Raw genomic sequence first — 23,963 nt, forward strand, 5'->3', positions numbered from 1 at the left:
TAAGAAATTTATATTGGCGTTCCTTCTAATGTGTTTTTTTTTGGTGGGGAGGGGAGTCCGCGCGGCCCCTTTAACGGGCTCCGCGGTCCCAAAATTCCGCGGAGTCGCGGTTTTTCCATTTAAAAGCCAAACATTGATTGAAACAACCACCCCAGGACCTCCAAAAGCGCTTCGCAGCCAAGGAAGTACTTTTTTTTGAAGTGTGGTCACTGTTGTAATGGAGGAAACGCGGCAGCCAATTTGCGCACAGCAAGCTCCCACAACCAGCAGTGTGATGATGACCAGATCATCTGTTTTAGTGATGTTGCTTGAAGAATAAATATTGGCCTCAGGACACCGGGGAGAACTCCCCCTGCTCTTCTTCCAATAGTGGCCTTGGGATCTTTTACATCCACCCGAGAGGGCAGACGGGGGCCTCGGTTTAACGTCTCATCCGAAAGATGGCCCCTCCGACAGTGCGGCGCTCCCTCAGTACTGTCCCTCCGACAGTGCGGCGCTCCCTCAGTACTGCCCCTTCGACAGTGCGGCGCTCCCTCAGTACTGTCCCTCCGACAGTGTGGCGCTCCCTCAGTACTGTCCCTCCGACAGTGCGGCGCTCCCTCAGTACTGCCCCTTCGACAGTGCGGTGCTCCCTCAGTACTGTCCCTCCGACAGTGTGGCGCTCCCTCAGTACTGTCCCTCCGACAGTGCGGCGCTCCCTCAGTACTGCCCCTTCGACAGTGCGGCGCTCCCTCAGTACTGACCCTCCGACAGTGCGGCGCTCCCTCAGTACTGACCCTCCGACAGTGCGGCGCTCCCTCAGTACTGCCCCTCCGACAGTGCGGCGCTCCCTCAGTACTGCTCCTCCGACAGTGCGGCGCTCCCTCAGTACTGCCCCTCCGACAGTGCGGCGCTCCCTCAGTACTGCCCCTCCGACAGTGCGGCACTCCCTCAATACTGCCATTCCGACACTCCCTCAGTACTGCCCCTCCGACAGTGCGGCGCTCCCTCAGTACTGCCTCTCCGACAGTGCGGCGCTCCCTCAGTACTGCCCCTCCGACAGTGCGGCGCTCCCTCAGTACTGCCCCTCCGACAGTGCGGCACTCCCTCAATACTGCCATTCCGACACTCCCTCAGTACTGCCATTCCGACAGTGCAGCGCTCCCTCAGTACTGCCCCTCCGACAGTGCGGCGCTCCCTCATAACTCACCCATTTGTAACTATCTACAGACCTCAGACACATGAAGGAGGGAATTTTTTTGGTGGTGGGGGGGCAGGAGAGAATATGGCACGAAAAGACTCAACTGGATTTTGTCCAAACCCTTTATCTCGAGGGTCGGCAGCTGATCCTCCCCGGTGTCTCTCCTCACCATTCCCTCAGAAGTTCCTCCTCTCTCCGTGCCCCTCCCCCAGTCTGTGTCTCTCTCCTCGGGGTCTCCCTGGTCCGTGACCACCCCCCGTCCGTCCGTCCATCTCCCTCCCTGGGAGGGCTTTCCCCGGCCGTGCCCCTCCCTGGTGTCCCCCAAGTTCTCAGAAAAGCCAGCACACCGCAAGAGAAAATGCAAATGTTTTATTAACTCAAAACAAATATACAATGGCGAGGGTCACATTTTAATCCAGGGGTTGGGTGCAACTCCGCCAACGGGCGCAGCATCTGTGGAGGCCGCACTGAGTCCCAGGACTGGAGCCGGTGGTCTGGTGTGGAAGGGGAGGGCTTAGTCTCCAGATAGTGTCTCCTCCAAGTGATAGTTCGGTGCATGGCCAATGGGGTTACAGATTCCAGGTGGGAACGCTCACACTACCAGGAATGGACTCCGGGTTCCCTCTTGGCTATCGGTTTGACGTGAACAAGTTTAAAGTGTATTCCAACTCACTGTACACATGCCTCAGCACCTCGAATGGGTCAGATGGTAAATGTGTCATCAATTGTGGGACAGCACGGGGTTAAATACAAAGTAAAGCTCCCTCTACACTGTCCCATCAAGCACTCCCAGGGCAGGTACAGCACGGGTTAGATACAGAGTAAAGCTCCCTCTACACTGTCCCATCAAACACTCCCAGGGCAGGTACAGCACGGGGTTAGATACAGAGTAAAGCTCCCTCTACACTGTCCCATCAAACACTCCCAGGGCAGGTACAGCACGGGGTTAGATACAGAGTAAAGCTCCCTCTACACTGTCCCATCAAACACTCCCAGGGCAGGGACAGCAGGGGGTTAGATACAGAGTAAAGCTCCCTCTACTGTCCCGTCAAACACTCCCAGGGCAGGTACAGCATGGGTTAGATACAGAGTAAAGCTCCCTCTACACTGTCCCATCAAACACTCCCAGGGCAGGGACAGCACGGGGTTAGATACAGAGTAAAGCTCCCTCTACACTGTCCCATCAAACACTCCCAGGGCAGGGACAGCACGGGGTTAGATACAGAGTAAAGCTCCCTCTACACTGTCCCATCAAACACTCCCAGGGCAGGGACAGCACGGGTTAGATACAGAGTAAAGCTCCCTCTACACTGTCCCATCAAACACTCCCAGAGCAGGGACAGCACGGGGTTAGATACAGAGTAAAGCTCCCTCTACACTGTCCCATCAAACACTCCCAGGGCAGGTACAGCACGGGGTTAGATACAGAGTAAAGCTCCCTCTACACTGTCCCATCAAACACTCCCAGGGCAGGGACAGCACGGGGTTAGATACACAGGGCAAAGCTCCTCAGAGCCAGCAGAGATTTTCATGCGTCGAGTCTGGGCTGGAGCTGAACTCAAGACCAGAGGTCAAAGGCTAGTGCCTCAATGACCTTTGATTCCTCTTTTCTTCCTCCCCCCTCCCGCAATAATTCAATCGTGGAGATGAGTTTCTGCCGCATCTCCACATTACCCGGGTCACCAGCCCACCAGGATTTCCCCGGGGATCTCCAGGAATTGAAGTTTAATCTCCAGGACACTGTTGCCAGCAAAAACCATCATAGATGCCATGAAAAAAAAGTATGTTTTTTCTGGTCACTTTTGTTTATTAGTGATAAAAATATTGGAGATTGGGGGGGGTGCGGAGGGTGGGGGAAAGCTGCTTGACTGGGTGGGGCAGTTGGTTGGTTATGCGATGATCCTCCGGGAATAATATGCTCCACCAGAGTTGGCAACCCGTCACCGGAGGCCTAGAGAATAGAAGCTCGAACCCGAATCTGGCGGCAATTTGCTGGAAACGCTCAGTTTCGGTTCGGGAGCCGCTGAACGGCGCAACTGGCAATCTCGGCACCGTCCGCTCTCCAAAAGGACCAAAGAAAAAAATGGCGGGAGGTCAGCGGGTGGTAGAGCGGGCGCGCGGTTTGCGTGGAGGGGGCCCCTGCGATGGGGACTTCCGCCACCCCCACCTTGGCGTTGAACTACGCCAGCTGCCGCAGGCTGTGCAAGGAGTCGGCGCAATTGCGGATCAGCAGGCAGAGCTGCGCGCTGTACTCCACGGAGGAGGCCCGCTCCAGCTCGCCGCCGGCCCACGCCAGCTTCTGGAGCACCGCCCGCTCGGCCAGATCGCAGGCGTCGACCAGCGACAGGGCCGCCGCCTCCTCGGCCCGAGGGGGGGGAGGGGCGGCCGCCGCCGGCTCAGGGCGGTCCGAGCGGGCGTGGACCGTGGACCGGGTGTCGACCGAGAGATCCTGGGGGGTGCCGCAGCACAGCTGCTGGTCGTGGCCGTTGAAAAGACGCTGTCGCTCCCTCACTTGAGACAGGGCCGCTTGTCGGTTCAAAGCTGTGAAATTAAAAACAAAAATGAAGTCGGGATAGCGAGAAACTAATATTAGAATATACACGAGCAAATCCAGTCAGATAAAAGAAAGACTCCCATTTCTCCAGCGCCTTTCACCACCTCAGGACGTCCCAAAGCGCTTTACAGCCAATGAAGTACTTTTGAAGTGTGGTCACTGTTGTAATGTAGGAAACGCAGCAGCCAATTTGCGCACTGCAAGCTCCCACAAACAGCATTGTGATAATGACCAGATCATCTGTTTTAGTGCTGTTGGTCGAGGAATAAATATTGGCCCAGGGCACCGAGGAGAACTCAGTACTGCCCCTCTGACAGTGCGGCGCTCCCTCAGTACCTCCCCTCCGACAGTGCGGTGCTCCCTCGGTACCGCCCCTCCGACAGTGCGGCGCTCCCTTGGTACTGCCCCTCCGACAGTGCAGCACTCCCTCAGTTCTGCCCCTCCGACAGTGCGGCGCTCCCTCAGTGCTGCCCCTCCGACAGTGCGGCGCTCCCTCAGTACTGCCCCTCCGACAGTGCGGCGCTCCCTCAGTACTGCCCCTCCGACAGTGCGGCGCTCCCTCAGTACTGCCCCTCCGACACTCCCTCAGTGCTGCCCCTCCGACAGTGCGGCGCTCCCTCAGTAATGCCCCTCCGACAGTGTGGCACTCCCTCAGTACTGCCCCTCCGACACTCCCTCAGTTCTGCCCCTCCGACACTCCCTCAGTTCTGCCCCTCCGACACTCCCTCAGTACTGCCCCTCCGACACTCCCTCAGTTCTGCCCCTCCGACAGTGCGGCGCTCCCTCAGTGCTGCCCCTCCGACAGTGCGGCGCTCCCTCAGTAATGCCCCTCCGACAGTGTGGCACTCCCTCAGTAACGCCCCTCCGACAGTGCGGCGCTCCCTCAGTACTGGCACCCGGAGTGTCAGCCTGGATTATGGGGCTCGAGTCTCTGGAGTGGGGACTCGAACCCATAACCTCCTGACATCTGAAGCTGACACTTCTTCTAACAGGGGTGGTCTGGGGGTGGGTGGGGGCCTGATTTAAAGCGCAGTTCGGCCGCGACGGTCACGCTGACACTGCAGGGATCGCGTCCTCTACCTGGATTATCCTTGTCCACATCAGAATCCAGCTCCTGACAGGCGACGCAGTATATTTTCTGTTTCTTGTCCTGAAGCAGGACTGTCTATCAGGGAGAACAATATACAGGAGGTCAGTCATTCAGTCCAACAGTGTGGCTGATCCTCCCCAGAGCAGGACACTCAGATCACCTACCCCACCACCCACCTCAGAGCTCCTCCATCAGAAATCTGGTTGTGCTAACCACCATCCCGGTTGTGCTAACCACCATCCCGGTTAAGCTGTGCGGCCGCATAGGAGCCTGGAGGTCCCGCGCAGGCCGCTCGACGGCCGTACGATCGAAATGACCGCGCCAGGTGGGAGAAACTGAACGGGCCGCGTGGGCCAGTTAAAGGGCCCGCGCACCGGAAGAAAAATTACAGGGAACACCAACTGCTCTTGCGGGTGGGACTGGATCGGACCGAGGATTTGAAGCCGCCCAGCGCTTGGCACGCACGATTTGGCGCCGCGCGGAGAGGAGAACGGGCAGGCGACCCGGGGGGGGGGGGGGGGGGGGGGGGGTGGGGCTGGGAAAGGCCACCGCCCCGGCATTCCAACACACAGGAGGAGCTGCTCGCTGCTTCCATTCCCTCCCTCCGGGTGGTCTCGCTCGCACAGAGATGAAAGATAAAAGGGTCGGGGAGGACAATGGGGGGTCTCGCAGGCTGATACACGAGAAACAAAGGGGTTGCCTTGCTGGGCCAGGGAGAGTCCGGGGCAGATGGTGTGCCCGATTCCAGGACTCTCGGCGACCACTCCTTGGCTCCAGGCAACTGCGCGAGGCTCCAGGGTTGACAATACCTCGGCCGACACAGCTGTCGGCGCAGGGTCAGCCCGGGGCCCAAAGGTCAGTCCCTCCTCCCCCCCCCACCACCGTCAATCCTCACATCTGCTGACCTTTGCAAACAGATGTGCGTCTAGTGTTACCAGCTGTTCTAAACCTCCCCCCACCCCTTCGCTTTGCTTCAACAATCCGTTCTGTCTGAAGTTTGACCGAGTGCGATTTGTGTGAAGGGTGTCGGGGCCCAGGGTGAATGGAGTGCTACCCCATCCCAGTCGCCAGGCTCGGGAGGAGGTGGCGGGGGGGGGGAAGAGCAGTCTAGATTGACACTTCTCCAAACGAATTTCATCGCCTCCTTACAGATAACAGGCAGAGGAGACAATCATATCACACTTTATTCAGCAGGGTAAGGATCACTCACTGTAACTGTACCAAGTCACTGTCTATTCAGCAGGGTAAGGGTCACTCACTGTGTAACTGTACAGAGTCACTGTTTATTCAGGGTAAGGGTCACTCACTAACTGTACAGAGTCACTGTTTATTCAGCAGGGTAAGGGTCACTCACTGTGTAACTGTACAGAGTCACTGTTTATTCAGCAGGGTAAGGATCACTCGCTCTGTAACTGTACAGAGTCACTGTTTATTCAGGGTAAGGGTCACTCACTGTAACTGTACAGAGTCACTGTTTATTCAGAGTAAGGGTCACTCACTGTGTAACTGTACAGAGTCACTGTTTATTCAGGGTAAGGGTCACTCACTGTAACTGTACAGAGTCACTGTTTATTCAGGGTAAGGGTCGCTCACTGTGTAACTGTACAGAGTCACTGTTTATTCAGGGTAAGGGTCACTCACTGTGTAACTGTACAGAGTCACTGTTTATTCAGGGTAAGGGTCGCTCACTGTGTAACTGTACAGAGTCACTGTTTATTCAGGGTAAGGGTCACTCACTGTGTAACTGTACAGAGTCACTGTTTATTCAGGGTAAGGGTCGCTCACTGTGTAACTGTACAGAGTCACTGTTTATTCAGGGTAAGGGTCACTCACCGTGTAACTGTACAGAGTCACTGTTTATTCAGGGTAAGGGTCACTCACTGTGTAACTGTACAGAGTCACTGTTTATTCAGGGTAAGGGTCACTCACTAACTGTACAGAGTCACTGTTTATTCAGGGTAAGGGTCACTCACTGTGTAACTGTACAGAGTCACTGTTTATTCAGGGTAAGGGTCACTCACCGTGTAACTGTACAGAGTCACTGTTTATTCAGGGTAAGGGTCACTCACTAACTGTACAGAGTCACTGTTTATTCAGCAGGGTAAGGGTCACTCACTGTGTAACTGTACAGAGTCACTGTTTATTCAGCAGGGTAAGGATCACTCGCTCTGTAACTGTACAGAGTCACTGTTTATTCAGGGTAAGGGTCACTCACTGTAACTGTACAGAGTCACTGTTTATTCAGAGTAAGGGTCACTCACTGTGTAACTGTACAGAGTCACTGTTTATTCAGGGTAAGGGTCACTCACTGTAACTGTACAGAGTCACTGTTTATTCAGGGTAAGGGTCGCTCACTGTGTAACTGTACAGAGTCACTGTTTATTCAGGGTAAGGGTCACTCACTGTGTAACTGTACAGAGTCACTGTTTATTCAGGGTAAGGGTCGCTCACTGTGTAACTGTACAGAGTCACTGTTTATTCAGGGTAAGGGTCACTCACTGTGTAACTGTACAGAGTCACTGTTTATTCAGGGTAAGGGTCGCTCACTGTGTAACTGTACAGAGTCACTGTTTATTCAGGGTAAGGGTCACTCACCGTGTAACTGTACAGAGTTACTGTTTATTCAGGGTAAGGGTCACTCACTGTGTAACTGTACAGAGTCACTGTTTATTCAGGGTAAGGGTCACTCACTAACTGTACAGAGTCACTGTTTATTCAGGGTAAGGGTCACTCACTAACTGTACAGAGTCACTGTTTATTCAGGGTAAGGGTCACTCACTGTGTAACTGTACAGAGTCACTGTTTATTCAGGGTAAGGGTCACTCACCGTGTAACTGTACAGAGTCACTGTTTATTCAGGGTAAGGGTCACTCACTGTAACTGTACAGAGTCACTGTTTATTCAGGGTAAGGGTCACTCACTGTAACTGTACAGAGTCATTGTTTATTCAGGGTAAGGGTCACTCACTAACTGTACAGAGTCACTGTTTATTCAGAGTAAGGGTCACTCACTGTGTAACTGTACAGTGTCACTGTTTATTCAGGGTAAGGGTCGCTCACTGTGTAACTGTACAGAGTCACTGTTTATTCAGGGTAAGGGTCACTCACTGTGTAACTGTACAGAGTCACTGTTTATTCAGGGTAAGGGTCACTCACTGTGTAACTGTACAGAGTCACTGTTTATTCAGGGTAAGGGTCGCTCACTGTGTAACTGTACAGAGTCACTGTTTATTCAGGGTAAGGGTCACTCACTGTGTAACTGTACAGAGTCACTGTTTATTCAGGGTAAGGGTCACTCACTGTAACTGTACAGAGTCACTGTTTATTCAGGGTAAGGGTCGCTCACAGTGTAACTGTACAGAGTCACTGTTTATTCAGGGTAAGGGTCACTCACTAACTGTACAGAGTCACTGTTTATTCAGGGTAAGGGTCACTCACTGTAACTGTACAGAGTCACTGTTTATTCAGGGTAAGGGTCACTCACTAACTGTACAGAGTCACTGTTTATTCAGAGTAAGGGTCACTCACTGTAACTGTACAGAGTCACTGTTTATTCAGGGTAAGGGTCACTCACTAACTGTACAGAGTCACTGTTTATTCAGGGTAAGGGTCACTCACCGTGTAACTGTACAGAGTCACTGTTTATTCAGGGTAAGGGTCACTCACTGTAACTGTACAGAGTCACTGTTTATTCAGGGTAAGGGTCACTCACTGTGTAACTGTACAGAGTCACTGTTTATTCAGGGTAAGGGTCACTCACTGTGTAACTGTACAGAGTCACTGTTTATTCAGGGTAAGGGTCACTCACTAACTGTACAGAGTCACTGTTTATTCAGCAGGGTAAGGGTCACTCACTGCGTAACTGTACAGTCACTGTTTATTCAGCAGGGTAAGGGTCACTCACTGTGTAACTGTACAGAGTCACTGTTTATTCAGGGTAAGGGTCACTCACTGTGTAACTGTACAGAGTCACTGTTTATTCAGGGTAAGGGTCGCTCACTGTGTAACTGTACAGAGTCACTGTTTATTCAGGGTAAGGGTCACTCACTGTGTAACTGTACAGAGTCACTGTTTATTCAGGGTAAGGGTCACTCACTGCGTAACTGTACAGTCACTGTTTATTCAGGGTAAGGATCACTCACTGTAACTGTACCAAGTCACTGTCTATTCAGCAGGGTAAGGGTCACTCACTGTGTAACTGTACAGAGTCACTGTTTATTCAGGGTAAGGGTCACTCACTAACTGTACAGAGTCACTGTTTATTCAGGGTAAGGGTCACTCACTGTGTGACTGTAGAGTCACTGTTTATTCAGGGTAAGGGTCACTCACTGTAACTGTACAGAGTCACTGTTTATTCAGGGTAAGGGTCACTCACTGTGTAACTGTACAGAACATAAGAAATAGGAGCAGGAGTCGGCCATTCGGCCCCTCGAGCCTGCTCCACCATTTAATAAGATCATGGCTGATCCTCTACCTCAACTCCACTTTCCTGCACTATCCCCATATCCCTTGATTCCCTTAATATTCAAAAATCTATCGCTGTCAGCCCTGAATATACTCAACGACTGAGCCTCCACAGCCCTCTGGGGTAGAGAATTCCAAAGATTCACCGCCCTCTGAGTGAAGACATTTCTCCTCATCTCAGTCCTAAATGGCCGACCCCTTATTCTGAGACTGTGACCCCTGGTTCTAGACTCCCCAGCCAGGGGGAAACATCCTCCCTGCATCTACCCTGTCAAGCCCTGTAAAAATTTTGTATGTTTCAATGAGATCACCTCTCATTCTTCTAAACTCTAGAGAATATAGGCCTAGTCTACTCAATCTCTCCTCATAGGACAATCCCCCCATCCCAGGAACCAGTCTGGTGAACCTTCGCTGCACTCCCTCTATGGCAAGTGTATCCTTCCTTAGGTAAGGAGACCAAAACTGTACACAATACTCCAGGTGTGGTCTCACCAGGGCCCTATATAATTGCAGTAAGACGTCTTTACTCTTATACTCAAATCCTCTTGTAATAAAGGCCAACATACCATTTGCTTTCCTAATTGCTTGCTGTACCTGCAATGTTAACTTTCAGTGATTCGTGTACAAGGACACCCAGGTCCCTCTGAACACCAACATTTCCCAATCCCTCACCATTTAAAAAATACTCTGCTTTTCTATTTTTCCTACCAAAGTGGATAACTTCACATTTCTCCACATTATATCCCATTTGCCATGTTCTTGCCCACTCACTTAGCCTGTCTATATCCCCTTGAAGCCTCCTTGCATCCTCCTCACAACTTACATTCCCACCCAGCTTTGTATCATCAGCAAACTTGGATATATTACATTTGGTCCCCTCATCCAAATCATTGATGTAGATTGTGAATAGCTGAGGCCCAAGCACTGATCCTTGCGGTACCCCACTAGTTACAGCCTGCCAACCCAAAAATGACCCGTTTATTCCTACTCTCTGTTTTCTGTCCGTTAACCAATCCTCAATCCGTGCTGGTATATTACCGCCAATCCCATGAGCCCTCATTTTGTTTAATAACCTCTTGTGTGGCACCTTATCGAATGCCTTCTGAAAATCCAAATACACCACATCCACTGGTTCCCCCTTATCTATTCTGCTAGTTACAAGATCAATAAACAGATTCGTCAAACACGATTTCCCTTTCATAAATCCGTGTTGACTCTGCCCAATCCTATTATTATTATTTTCTAAGTGCCCTGTTACCGCGTCCTTAGTAATAGATTCTAGCATTTTCCCTACTACTGATGTCAGGCTAACTGTTCCCCGTTTTCTCTCTCCCTCCTTTCTTAAATAGTGGGGTTACATTTGCTACCTTCCAATCCGCAGGAACAGTTCTAGAATCAATGGAATTTTGGAAAGTCACAACCAGTGCATCCAGGGTCAGTAGTGCTGGTACTCACTCCACATTCCCCACAGCAATCCGCCAGCATCCTATAGCCTTTCAGCAGGTAATCCCCCATCAGTTTGCTGATCTTATCCTGGCGTTCGCGACGGGCCTCAATCACCTTCATCTCCGCCTCCGATGGTGGCGTCCAGGCAAAATCGTCGTCTCCTGCACAGAAAGAGCCCAGACCCTCATTACAGGTCGAAATCACAGCACTCGGCATCTCCTCCAGTGCTGTGACAGGGCGATTGGTACAGCTTACCACTAACAGTGGGAAAATCGCACACACCCATCATTACACTGTGCAGAAGCTCCCTTCACTCCCACTCCACTGGGGAGTATCACTATTAACCCTTCACTCTCCCCTCCCCCAGGGGCTATTACCCCCCTCACTCTCACCCTCCCCCAGGGGCTATTACCCCCTCACTCTCCCCCCCCCTCCCCCAGGGGTTATTACCCCCTCACTCTCCCCCCCCCTCCCCCAGGGGTTATTACCCCCTCACTCTTCCCCCAGGGGCTATTACCCCCTCACTCTCCCCCCCCCTCCCCCCAGGGGCTATTACCCCCTCACTCTCCCCCCCCCTCCCCCCAGGGGCTATTACCCCCTCACTCTCTCCCCCCCCCTCCCCCCAGGGGCTATTACCCCCTCACTCTCCCCCCAGGGGCTATTACCCCCTCACTCTCCCCCCCCCTCCCCCCAGGGGCTATTACCCCCTCACTCTCCCCCCCCTCCCCCCAGGGGCTATTACCCCCTCACTCTCCCCCCCCCTCCCCCCAGGGGCTATTACCCCCTCACTCTCCCCCCCCCCCTCCCCCCAGGGGCTATTACCCCCTCACTCTCCCCCCCCCCCTCCCCCCAGGGGCTATTACCCCCTCACTCTCCCCCCCCCCTCGGGGCTATTACCCCCTCACTCTCCCCCCCCCTCCCCCCAGGGGCTATTACCCCCTCACTCTCCCCCCCCTCCCCCCAGGGGCTATTACCCCCTCACTCATAGGCTATTACCCCCTCACTCTCCTCCCCCAGGTGCTATTACCCCCTCACTCTCCTCCCCCAGGGGCTATTACCCCCTCACTCTCCTCCCCCAGGGGCTATTACCCCCTCACTCTCCCCCAGGGGCTATTACCCCCTCACTCTCCCCCCCCTCCCCCAGGGGCTATTACCCCCTCACTCTCCCCCCCCTCCCCCAGGGGCTACTACCCCCCTCACTCTCCCTCTCCCCCAGGGGCTACTACCCCCCTCACTCTCCCTCTCCCCCAAGGGCTACTACCCCCCTCACTCTCCCTCTCCCCCAGGGGCTATTACTCTTCTCTCTTCTCTCTTCTCTCTCTCCCACCCCCACAGGGGCTTTCTCTCTCTCCCACCCCCACAGGGGCTATTTCCCTCTCCCACCCTCACCCTCCCTCTCCCCCAAGGGTCTATTGCCCCTTCACACTCCCCCAATTACCTCTGTTCAGGGCCATGCTGCCACTCTCCCTGTTGCCGGAAGTGACGCCTTCTCCCCACAGCTGCCGGAGGTGACGCGGGCCGGGAGCGGACGCTACCACCTCCTCCCTCCGCCCCCCCCGGTCACCCCTCCCGCGGGAGGAGGAGGAGCGAGTGGTCGGGTCCGCCGAGGGGGCGGGGCTCCAGGAGCCGGCCCGCCGCCATTGGCCCGCGCCCGCCCGCCCGCCGTTTCCAGGGCGACGCCGCGGCCTAGCGGCTCGGGAGAAGCCTGATTCGGCAGTTTGAGGCGATTCCGGTGAGTTTGAGTGCGGTGCGGTGACCCAGGTACACGGCTGCCGGGGCCGCCCGCACTCAGGGAGCAACCCCCGCCTCACCAACACCATCAGAGGAGGCGGCTATTCGGCAAAGGCAGGCAGTACCGGTTCAGTTTTCTCTCTCCCGCCTCTGAGCCAGAAGGTTGTGGGGTTTCAGCCTCACTCCAGAGACTTGAGCACAAAAATCTAGGCTGACATTCCCAGTGCAGTACTGAGGGAGCGCCACACTGTCGGAGGTGCCGTCTTTCGGATGAGACGTTAAACTGAGGCCCTGTCTGCCCTCTCAGGTGGATGTAAAAGATCCAGTACTACCCCTCCGACAGTGCGGCGCTCCCTCAGTACCGCCCCTCCGACAGTGCGGCGCTCCCTCAGTACCGCCCCTCCGACAGTGCGGCGCTCCCTCAGTACCGCCCCTCCGACAGTGCGGCGCTCCCTCAGTACCGCCCCTCCGACAGTGCGGCGCTCCCTCAGTACCGCCCCTCCGACAGTGCGGCGCTCCCTCAGTACCGACCCTCCGACAGTGCGGCGCTCCCTCAGTACCGCCCCTCCGACAGTGCGGCGCTCCCTCAGTACCGCCCCTCCGACAGTGCGGCGCTCCCTCAGTACCGCCCCTCCGACAGTGCGGCGCTCCCTCAGTACCGCCCCTCCGACAGTGCGGCGCTCCCTCAGTACCGCCCCTCCGACAGTGCGGCGCTCCCTCAGTACCGCCCCTCCGACAGTGCGGCGCTCCCTCAGTACCGCCCCTCCGACAGTGCGGCGCTCCCTCAGTACCGCCCCTCCGACAGTGCGGCGCTCCCTCAGTACCGCCCCTGCGACAGTGCGGCGCTCCCTCAGTACCGCCCCTGCGACAGTGCGGCGCTCCCTCAGTACCGCCCCTCCGACAGTGCGGCGCTCCCTCAGTACCGCCCCTCCGACAGTGCGGCGCTCCCTCAGTACCGCCCCTCCGACAGTGTGGCGCTCCCTCAGTACCGCCCCTCAAACAGTGCGGTGCTCCCTCAGTACCGCCCCTCCGACAGTGCGGCGCTCCCTCAGCACGGCTACTATTTCGAAGAAGAGCAGGGGAGTTCTCCCCGGTGTCCTGGGGCCAATATTTATCCCTCAATCTACATTACAAAAACAGATGCTCTGGTCATTATCATATTGCTATTTGTGGGAGCTTGCTGTGCACAAATTGGCTGCCACGTTTCCTACATTACAACAGTGACCACACTTCAAAAAAGTACTTCATTGGCTGTAAAGCGCTTTGGGACGTCCTGAGGTGGTGCAAGGCGCTGGAGAAATGCATTCTCATTACTGTGCTCTGTGTCAATCCCAAACTAATCCCTCTGCTCTCTCTTTAAGACATTGCCCCTGGACAAAGTTATAAACAATTATACGTGTCTGGTCATGTTTTATACTTTGATTTGTTCCATTCTGTTTCGGTATTCCACCGCCCCCAAACTTCTCTCTCTCTCTCTCTACCACATCTCCACTCCTGCCTCAGCTCATCCGCTGCTGAAACCCTCCTCTGTGCCTATGTTACATCTAGACTTCACTATTCCAACGCTTTCCTGGCCGGCCGGCCGGCCTCCCACGTTCTACCCGACATAAACTTGAGCTCATCCAAAACTCTGCTGCCCCGTGTCCTAACTTGCACCCAGTCCCGTTCACCCATCACCCCCTGTGCTTGCTGACCTACATTGGCTCCCTGTTAAGCAGCGCCTCGATTTTAAAATTGTCATCTTTGTTTTTAAATCCCTCCACGGCCTCCTTGCCCCCCTCCCTATCTCTGTAACCTCCTCCAGCCCACAACCCCCCCAGATCTCTGCGCTCCTCCCGTTCTGGCCTCTTGAGCATCCCTGATTTTAATCGCTCCACCATTGGCGGCCGTGCCTTCAGCTGCCTGGGCCCCGAGCTCTGGAATTCCCTCCCTAAACCTCTCCGCCTCTCTCTCCCCTCCTTTAAGATGCTCCTTAAATCCTACCTCCTCATCTGCCCCAATTTCTCCTTATGTGGCTCGGTGTCAAATTTTGTTTGATAATCGCTCCCGTGAAACACCTTGGGACGTTTTATTATGTTATAGGCGCTGTATAAGTACTAGTTGTTGTTGAACGCACAGATAAGACTTGGTCCGTGTGATCTCAGCTGGTTTGGATCATCTGAGGGGGTCGCAGAGGAATTTTCCCCGAGTCCTTTTTTCCCCATTATTGGCCCTGGGTTTTTTTCTCTATCTTGTCTTTCCCAGGAGATGTCATAGCTATGATGGGGGGTGGTAGGGTAGGAGGTGTCTAGTTACGGCGTTCCAGCCATCAGGAGTGCGGGTCTTTTACTGCCCGTCGTTTTCGTATGTTGGTGCAGCCCATCTTCTCCCCGGCAAATACAGATTGTTCCCAACTGCTGTCTTTTTGCAGGTTGTCGACGCCATGCTCTCTCCGTACTGCATCTCGCTGGCCAGCGTCCAGAAGGCTCACGTCATCAGTGGCCTCGTCCACCTGACCCCGGTCCTCACCAACTCCACCCTGGACCAGCGCGCTGAACGGAAGCTCTTCCTCAAGTGCGAGCTCTTCCAGAAAACGGGATCCTTTAAGGTAGAACGCGTCTGGAACATTAATCGGTCACCTCTGTCCCAGCTGCTAGGACAGGGCTGGGCCGGACACTTGTTACCGAGTCGGAAACTAGACAGGGCTTAAGAAATGGATTTAGATCTGGGCCCCAGACACAAAGGAGGTATTCAATCCCAATGGACCCAACCCCTCCCATTCACTCCCACTGTACACAATCCCAATGGACCCAACCCCTTCCTATTCACTCCCACTGTACACAATCCCAATGGACCCAACCCCTTCCCATTCACTCCCATTGTACACAATCCCAATGGACCAAATCCCTTCCCATTCACTCCCATTGTACACAATCCCAATGGACCAAACCCCTCCCCATTCACTCCCATTGTACACAATCCCAATGGACCCAACCCCTTCCCATTCACTGCCACTGTACACAATCCCAATGGACCAAACCCCTTCCCATTCACTCCCATTGTACACAATCCCAATGGACCTAACCCCTTCCCATTCACTCCCATTGTACACAATCCCAATGGATCAAACCCCTTCCCATTCACTGCCACTGTACACAATCCCAATGGACCAAACCCCTTCCCATTCACTCCCACTGTACACAATCCCAAAGGACCCAACCCCTTCCCATTCACTCCCACTGTACACAATCCCAAAGGACCCAACCCCTTCCCATTCACTCCCACTGTACACAATCCCAATGGACCAAACCCCTTCCCATTCACTCCCATTGTACACAATCCCAATGGATCAAACCCCTTCCCATTCACTCCCATTGTACACAATCCCAATGGACCAAACCCCTTCCCATTCGCTCCCATTGTACACAATCCCAATGGACCAAACCCCTTCCCATTCACTCCCATTGTACACAATCCCAATGGACCAAACCCCTTCCCATTCACGCCCATCGTACACAATCCCAATGGACCCAAACCCTTCCCATTCACTCCCATTGTACAGAATTGGTAGTTGATAAAAAAAAAAATCCCAAACATTTAATGGCTTGTTCCATGACTTGTTTGGGATTATTAACTGGCGATTGTGTACAGTGGGAAGGAATGGGAAGGGGCTTAGTTGTAAAGAGTAATCGGGATTCAGACAGGTTCTATACAGTTGGGTAACACTGCACTCTGCTGGTAAAACATTGGTACTACACATCAACAATTTGCATTCATATAGCACCCTTAACAGTAAAACGTCTCGAGGTGCTTCACAGGAGTATAATCAGACGAAATCTGACACCGAGCCACATGAGATATTGGGCTAGATTTTCAGTTGCTTGCGCCAGCAGTTAGCGCCTTAAGAGAAGTGATTTCCGGGCGCTATGCGTGTAGCGCCCGGGCGCAGCGCAGTTTGCGCCCCGCCCCAAATTAAGTTGCCCGTTAGCGCCGGCGCAAAGTTTAGCGCCCGCCCGGATGCGCGCGCAGAAAATGACGTCACATCCTCGTGCAACGCCCTTTGGCCGCCCCGATTGCAAACTTCAGTCGGACCGCCCCATTGTGCGGCGGGCGGCCGGAGCGTTTGGAAAAAGGAACGCAACACAACCAGCGCGGGCCCCGGGGGGCGCTAATTAAAGGGAACGTCCTCTCCAGTATAAAGGCCATCCTTTTTTCAGAAAACAGTCTTGTGCAACGCATTTCTGGAGACACAACAAGGAGGATAGCTAACTGGTTTCAAGCAGCAAGAGGCAGGTATTTTTGGACTCAGGCAACAGCGCTGCAAGTGGCCATTTGGAAATTAGAGTGTTTGCCAGGATTTGATGGGGGTTGCATGGGGTGCCAACGCGGAGCTGCAGCTCCATGTCCGTAGGGCTCGCAGACGCATTGTGAGAGGGGCAGCCCTGGCTAGAGGCAGAGGGGGCTACAGGCGTCGGCCACGTAGGCCTTACCCAGTCAGGCTATACCGCCAGCAGCGCTCCTACCTAAACATGAGTGCCGCGCGATGTGTTAAAAGGCTCCGATTCCGAAAGGGGGTGATTGCAGAGATCTGCCACCTGCTTCGCCGAGATCTGCGGCCAAAGCTCAGGTGCAGGACGTCTCTGTCGGTGGAAGTGAAGGTGACGGTGGCATTGAACTTCTATGCCACCGGCTCCTTCCAATACGCTGCTGGGGACATAGCAAACATCTCCCAGTACGGCGCGCATCGCTGCATCCGCCAGGTGACCGAAGCACTGTTCAGAAGGAGAAGCCAATTCATCTCCTTCCCCATGGCCCTGGAGAGCCAGCATCAGCGCGCATTGGGATTTTCCAGACTCGGGGAATTCCCCTTGGTGCAGGGCGCCATTGACTGTACGCATGTGGCTTTGCGGGCCCCTCTGGAGCATGGCGAGCAGTATCGCAACAGGAAGGGCTACCATTCTCTGAATGTGCAGCTGGTCTGTGACCACAAGCAGCGCATCATGGCAGTCAATGCCAGCTTCCCAGGCAGCAGCCACGATGCCTTTATCCTGCGGCAGAGTACTGTGCATGACATGTTCCAGGCACAGCCTCCCCCAAGAGGATGGCTACTCGGGGACAAAGGCTATCCTTTGTGCACCTGGCTCATGACCCCGCTCCGCGCGCCCAGGACCGCTGCTGAAGAGGCCTACAACGAGAGCCATCAAACCACCCGCAACATCATCGAGCTAACTATTGGGGTCCTCAAGCAGCGGTTCCGCTGCCTTGATCGCTCCGGAGGAGCTCTCCAGTATTCGCCGGACCGGGTCTCCCAATTTGTGGTGGTTTGCTGCATGCTACACAACCTGGCTATCCGCAGGACTCAGGCACTGCCACCTGACGTTGGACCAGCACCTCAGGAGGAGGAGCAGGAGGAGGAGGAGGAGGAGGAGGAGCAGGAGTACGTTCCCAGGAGGGAGCGACCAGGGCCAAGGGCCGCACGACGCCACCTTATTACACGGTACTTCTAAGCCCCCTGTCAGGGAATGGCCAGGGGCCATGAGGGAAGATGAATGCAGCCGCTCCGCAAGCCCTCAGCCGGCGAAGCCAACAAACACTAAGAAGAACAACCATGGAGACTGCATGAATAAAGATAATTTTTTATTAAACAAAAATGAAAAGCCCTTCCCACATGAATCCCCAAAAACAATAAACGGGCCCCACAAAAAGCCCAACAAACGACTCACTCCCACAAACTGGGGAGGAGCCACTCCACCTTTATTGAAACCGGGCCTCAACGTCGGCCTAACGCAAAAAAAAAGCCCTCCAAAAGCACAACCATGGGCAAAATAAAGATGGCCACCGCCATATTAAAGGAAAGCTGGCCACACCCTCTACTGAGTGGCCCGCGAGGGCGAGACCTTGGCCAGCATTTTGCCTCCCCTGCCCTGCCTGCTGCTCCTTCGCAAGCTCTGCCCAGTGGCTGCTGCGAGGCTGGGGGAAGGCGCCTGAGGCTCAGATGCCCTTCCGCCAGATGCCGCTGGGGGGCGGCCTACACGGCGTTTGGGCCTCGAGGGGCCGTCTCCTGAGTGGCGCACCTGAGCCTGGCCACCATCAGCTGCAGCCGCTTGCCCTTGACGCCCCAGAGGGGGAATGGCGGCGACGGATGGCGCAATGTGGGCCAGCTGGCGTCTGGGATGCGCTGGCTGGTGCTGTGGCGCGGTGGCACTCGGCCGGGCCCGCACTGCAGGATCCGCAGCAATCAGCTGACGGCCGGCTTGCTGGGATGGTCCAGCGCGGCGCCTGCCCTGGCGATGCCTGCCTGAGACAGCGCGTGTGGCAGCAGTGAGTGGCCCTGTGGTCCTGGTGTGCGCGCGCATCACATCCGCCAGGGTCTTGACGGCATCAGTTAGCATGCGGCCAGTCGCGGCAGTTGCTGCCCCGAACTCGCGCACACTGGTCGCCAGCGACTCGATGGCCTCAGGCATGCGCCCCACCACGCTCATGAGCTCCGTGTGGCGCCGGTCCGAGTCGTCGGCCATCTGATCGAGCTTCCGCACCTCCTCCGAAGTGAAGGTGTCCGGACTGGAGTCGCGACTCTCCCGCTGGGGAGGAGGGGGCCGAACTAGGGGACCCTTGCCGCGTTGGTGACGGCGAGTGTGCCGAGCAGCAGCACTCCCCTCTGATCCTTCCCCCCTTTGGGGGGAAGGCCGCGGGCCACGCGCACAGCTGCTGGGTGGCTGGACGCCACTGGTCCCAGAAGCTGCATTGCCCTGCGACAGTTCCTCCAGGCACTCGTCCAGTGAGGAGGTGTCGAGCATTTCCTCCTCTCCTGCGGGACGTGACTGTTCCCCCGAAGGTCCGGCTTGCTCCTCCTCCTCCTCCTGGTTGGAGGTGCTGTCACTGGCAGCCTCAGGGTCCTGGTCGTCACCAGCTGAAAGCAGGAATGCACAAGAGTAGCTTCAGAGTGAGGAGACGGCGTCAGCGAGGGAGTTAGGACTGGTGGGATTCAGCGCATTGGTGGGACAGTGGCAAAGGAGGTAGCTCGGATGGGCCAGTGCGACGCGAGAGGGCCAAAAGGCGAGGTCCTTACCATTGCCGGGCAGTGGAGGGTCGGATACACCGCACGCTGTGGGGACAATCACACATGCTCCCATGAGCACACACACGCGCTCCTCCAGCCGAGTGAGCTTCTGCAGCTTGGCGCGGCCACCCCTGGCACGGGCCTGGCGATTAAACGCTACTTTAGCCTGCAAGAGAAAGGACGGGCTGTAAGTGCGCAGTGAAGCCCTGATGTAGTGTGCACTGCCTCCCATGGTGGAATAGCTTGGACAGAGTGAAGCCCTGATGTAGTGTGCACTGCCTCCCATGGTGGAATAGCTTGGACAGAGTGAAGCCCTGATGTACTGTCCACTGCCTCCCATGGTGGAATAGCTTGGACAGAGTGAAGCCCTGATGTAGTGTGCACTGCCTCCCATGGTGGAATAGCTTGGACAGAGTGAAGCCCTGATGTACTGTCCACTGCCTCCCATGGTGGAATAGCTTGGACAGAGTGAAGCCCTGATGTACTGTCCACTGCCTCCCATGGTGGAATAGCTTGGCCAAAGTGTAGAGTGCCGAATGGCCATTTGATGCTCATGACTGTCCCAATGCTGCTGGCTGAGGGCTGGCCAAAAGGACTTTCAGGTCCCTTTGCCCATCATGTCAGGTGTACATGCAAGAATGAGGAGGAGACTGGAAAGGCTACTCACCCTCACAATCCTGGTCAGATCGTTGTATTTCTTACGGCATTGTGTGTGGGTCCTGGGGGCCTCGCCGGTGAACGTCACCCTCTGGGCGATCTGCTTCCAGGCTTTGGTGTAGTCGTGGTGGGTTGGATTCCTCCCACTCTCTGGGAACAAGATCTTGCGCCTCACCTCCAGAGCTGTGACCATTATGTCCAGATCACCCTCTGAGAAGCGCAGGGCACGCTGACGGGCCTTCTCTGGCGTTGCCATGACTCCCTGGGGCTGAGCAGTAGTGTTGAGGCCTCTTTGCAAGGCTGCAGTGTGCAGGGCGTGGCAGCAGACCAATTCGTCCCTTCCCCCTTTAAGAGCTGGTCGGCACCACGGGGTCTGCTGTCAGTGCAAAAATGACCGCACCCGTGCTGCGCCCCGCCTGGGCGCTATCCCTCTGGACCGCCGGCTTAGCGCCTAAAGAGAGTAGTGGAACGCCTCTTTTAGCGCTCCACCAACCTCTTAGGGCGAAGCCACTGAATTCCCGGCAACGGGGCGCTACTTTGGGGCGGGCGCTAACTTCGGGCGGGCGCTAAGGTTAGCGCCCCAAAACTGCCTATACTGAAAATCTAGCCCATTAGGACAGGTGACCAAAAGCTTGGTCAAAGAGGTCGGTTTTAAGGAGCGTCTTAAAGGAGGAGAGAGAGGCGGAGAGGTTTAGGGAGGGAATTCCAGAGCTTAGGGCCCAGGCGGCTGAAGACACGGCTGCCAATGGTGGAGCGATGGAAATCGGGGAATGCTCAAGAGGACAGAATTGGAGGAGCGCAGAGATCTCGGAGGGTTGTGGGGCTGGAGGAGGTTACAGGGATAGGTAGGGGGTGAGAGCCATGGAGGGATTTGAACACGAGGATGAGAATTTTAAAATAAAAGCTGACTTTTCCCCCCCCCTCCCCCCCCCCCAAACGAGCTGATGGCATCTGCTTTATCTCAGATCCGAGGAGCCCTGAATGCAGTGTCCAGTCTCGCCGAGAGGAGCCAGGAGGTCCGAGCTGTGGTGACTCACAGCAGTGGCAATCACGGGCAGGCTCTGGCCCTAGCTGCTCAAATGAAAGGTGAGGAGAGCAAAACAATCCTGGGCACACCAGTACTGTACCCCAGTGTTATACAGTGACAGACCTGTACCCACCAGTACTGTACCCCAGTGTTAGTGACAGACCTGTACCCACCAGTACTGTACCCCAGTGTTATACAGTGACAGACCTGTACCCACCAGTACTGTACCCCAGTGTTATACAGTGACAGACCTGTACCCACCAGTACTGTACCCCAGTATTAGTGACAGACCTGTACCCACCAGTACTGTAACCCAGTGTTATACAGTGACAGACCTGTACCCACCAGTACTGTACCCCAGTATTAGTGACAGACCTGTACCCACCAGTACTGTACCCCAGGGTTATACAGTGACAGACCTGTACCCACCAGTATTATACCCCAGTGTTATACAGCGACAGACCTGTACCCACCAGTACTGTACCCGTGTTATACAGAGACAGACCTGTACCCACCAGTACTGTACCCCAGTGTTATACAGTGACAGACCTGTACCCACCAGTACTGTACCCCAGTGTTATACAGTGACAGACCTGTACCCACCAGTACTGTACCCCAGTGTTATACAGTGACAGACCTGTACCCACCAGTACTGTACCCAGTGTTATACAGTGACAGACCTGTACCCACCAGTACTGTACCCCAGTGTTATACAGTGACAGACCTGTACCCACCAGTACTGTACCCGTGTTATACAACGACAGACCTGTACCCACCAGTACTGTACCCCAGTGTTATACAGTGACAGACCTGTACCCACCAGTACTGTACCCCAGTGTTATACAGTGAGAGACCTGTACCCACCAGTACTGTACCCCAGTGTTATACAGTGACAGACCTGTACCCACCAGTACTGTACCCCAGTATTAGTGACAGACCTGTACCCACCAGTACTGTACCCCAGGGTTATACAGTGACAGACCTGTACCCACCAGTACTATACCCCAGTGTTATACAGCGACAGACCTGTACCCACCACTACTGTACCCCAGGGTTATACAGTGACAGACCTGTACCCACCAGTACTATACCGCAGTGTTATACAGTGACAGACCTGTACCCACCAGTACTGTACCCAGTGTTATACAGTGACAGACCTGTACCCACCAGTACTGTACCCCAGTGTTATACAGTGACAGACCTGTACCCACCAGTACTGTACCCGTGTTATACAGCGACAGACCTGTACCCACCAGTACTGTACCCCAGTGTTATACAGTGACAGACCTGTACCCACCAGTACTGTACCCCAGTGTTATACAGTGACAGACCTGTACCCACCAGTACTGTACCCCAGTGTTATACAGTGACAGACCTGTACCCACCAGTACTGTACCCAGTGTTATACAGTGACAGACCTGTACCCACCAGTACTGTACCCCAGTGTCATACAGTGAGAGACCTGTACCCACCAGTACTGTACCCCAGTGTTATACAGTGACAGACCTGTACACACCAGTACTGTACCCCAGTGTTATACAGTGACAGACCTGTACCCACCAGTACTGTATCCCAGTGTTATACAGTGACAGACCTGTACCCACCAGTACTGTACCCCAGTGTTATACAGTGACAGACCTGTACCCACCAGTACTGTACCCGTGTTATACAGCGACAGACCTGTACCCACCAGTACTGTACCCCAGTGTTATACAGTGACAGACCTGTACCCACCAGTACTGTACCCCAGTGTTATACAGTGACAGACCTGTACCCACCAGTACTGTACCCCAGTGTTATACAGTGAGAGACCTGTACCCACCAGTACTGTACCCCAGTGTTATACAGTGACAGACCTGTACCCACCAGTACTGTACCCTAGTGTTATGCAGCGACAGACCTGTACCCACCAGTACTGTATACGTGTTATACAGTGACAGACCTGTACCCACCAGTACTGTACCCCAGTGTTATAGAATGACAGACCTGTACCCACCTGTACTGTACCCCAGTGTTATACAGTGACAGACCTGTACCCACCAGTACTGTACCCCAGTGTTATACAGTGACAGACCTGTACCCACCAGTACTGTACCCGTGTTATACAGTGGCAGACCTGTACCCACCAGTACTGTACCCCAGTATTATAGAATGACAGACCTGTACCCACCAGTACTGTACCCCAGTGTTATACAGTGACAGACCTGTACCCACCAGTACTGTACCCCAGTGTTATACAGTGACAGACCTGTACCCACCAGTACTATACCCCAGTGTTATAGAATGACAGACCTGTACCCTCCAGTACTGTACCCCAGTGTTATACAGCAACAGATCTGTACCCACCAGTACTGTACCCCAGTGTTATACAGCAACAGATCTGTACCCACCAGTACTGTACCCCAGTGTTATACAGTGACAGACCTGTACCCACCAGTACTGTACCCCAGTGTTATACAGTGACAGACCTGTACCCACCAGTACTGTACCCGTGTTATACAGTGACAGACCTGTACCCACCAGTACTGTACCCCAGTGTTATAGAATGACAGACCTGTACCCACCAGTACTGTACCCCAGTGTTATACAGTGACAGACCTGTACCCACCAGTACTGTACCCCAGGTTTATACAGCGACAGACCTGTACCCACCAGTACTGTACCCCAGGTTTATACAGCGACAGACCTGTACCCACCAGTACTGTACCGCAGTGTTATACAGCGACAGACCTGTACCCAGCAGTACTGTACCCCAGTGTTATACAGTGACAGACCT

General features: G+C 54.7%; 2 protein-coding genes across 4 annotated transcripts in view; one reads left to right on the forward strand and one right to left on the reverse strand.

Annotated features, from left to right (window-relative positions):
• Positions 1 to 1,534: 1,534 nt before the first annotated feature.
• znrd2 (zinc ribbon domain containing 2) lies at positions 1,535 to 12,273 on the reverse strand. 2 transcript variants are annotated; one of them, XM_085976227.1, is made up of 4 exons: positions 12,172 to 12,273; positions 10,743 to 10,894; positions 4,815 to 4,899; positions 1,535 to 3,721 (listed from the first exon to the last, which is right to left on the reverse strand). In XM_085976227.1, exons 1-4 carry the CDS (start codon positions 12,185 to 12,187, stop codon positions 3,360 to 3,362), a joined length of 615 nt encoding a protein of 204 aa, XP_085832353.1. In that variant the 5' UTR covers positions 12,188 to 12,273; the 3' UTR covers positions 1,535 to 3,359. The 2 variants fall into 2 exon arrangements, with proteins under 2 accessions (XP_085832353.1, XP_085832352.1); XM_085976226.1 differs by having other exon boundaries at positions 10,743 to 10,960.
• A 31-nt stretch (positions 12,274 to 12,304) lies between these two features.
• The window catches only part of LOC147092918 (serine racemase-like), a 79,947-nt gene continuing 68,288 nt past the window's right edge, over positions 12,305 to 23,963 (forward strand). For both annotated transcript variants that reach the window (XM_085976229.1, XM_085976228.1), the window contains exons 1-3: positions 12,305 to 12,465; positions 14,875 to 15,051; positions 21,126 to 21,246. In XM_085976229.1, coding sequence (XP_085832355.1) covers positions 14,887 to 15,051; positions 21,126 to 21,246 — 286 coding nt within the window. In that variant the 5' untranslated portion in view covers positions 12,305 to 12,465; positions 14,875 to 14,886. The remainder of the gene's footprint in view (positions 12,466 to 14,874; positions 15,052 to 21,125; positions 21,247 to 23,963) is intronic.

This window comes from Somniosus microcephalus, unplaced genomic scaffold (genome assembly GCF_052327205.1).
Source record: "Somniosus microcephalus isolate GS21.2 unplaced genomic scaffold, FLI_Smic_1.0 unresolved_chr2, whole genome shotgun sequence".
Classification (NCBI taxonomy): domain Eukaryota; kingdom Metazoa; phylum Chordata; class Chondrichthyes; order Squaliformes; family Somniosidae; genus Somniosus; species Somniosus microcephalus.

Coding starts and splice junctions, on each gene's coding strand:
- znrd2 (XM_085976226.1), bottom strand. Junction 4,900..10,742: donor ATTGCTGTGGGGAATGTGGA/GTGAGTACCAGC, acceptor TCTCCCTGATAG/ACAGTCCTGCTTCAGGACAA. Junction 3,722..4,814: donor TGTGGACAAGGATAATCCAG/GTAGAGGACGCG, acceptor TTAATTTCACAG/CTTTGAACCGACAAGCGGCC.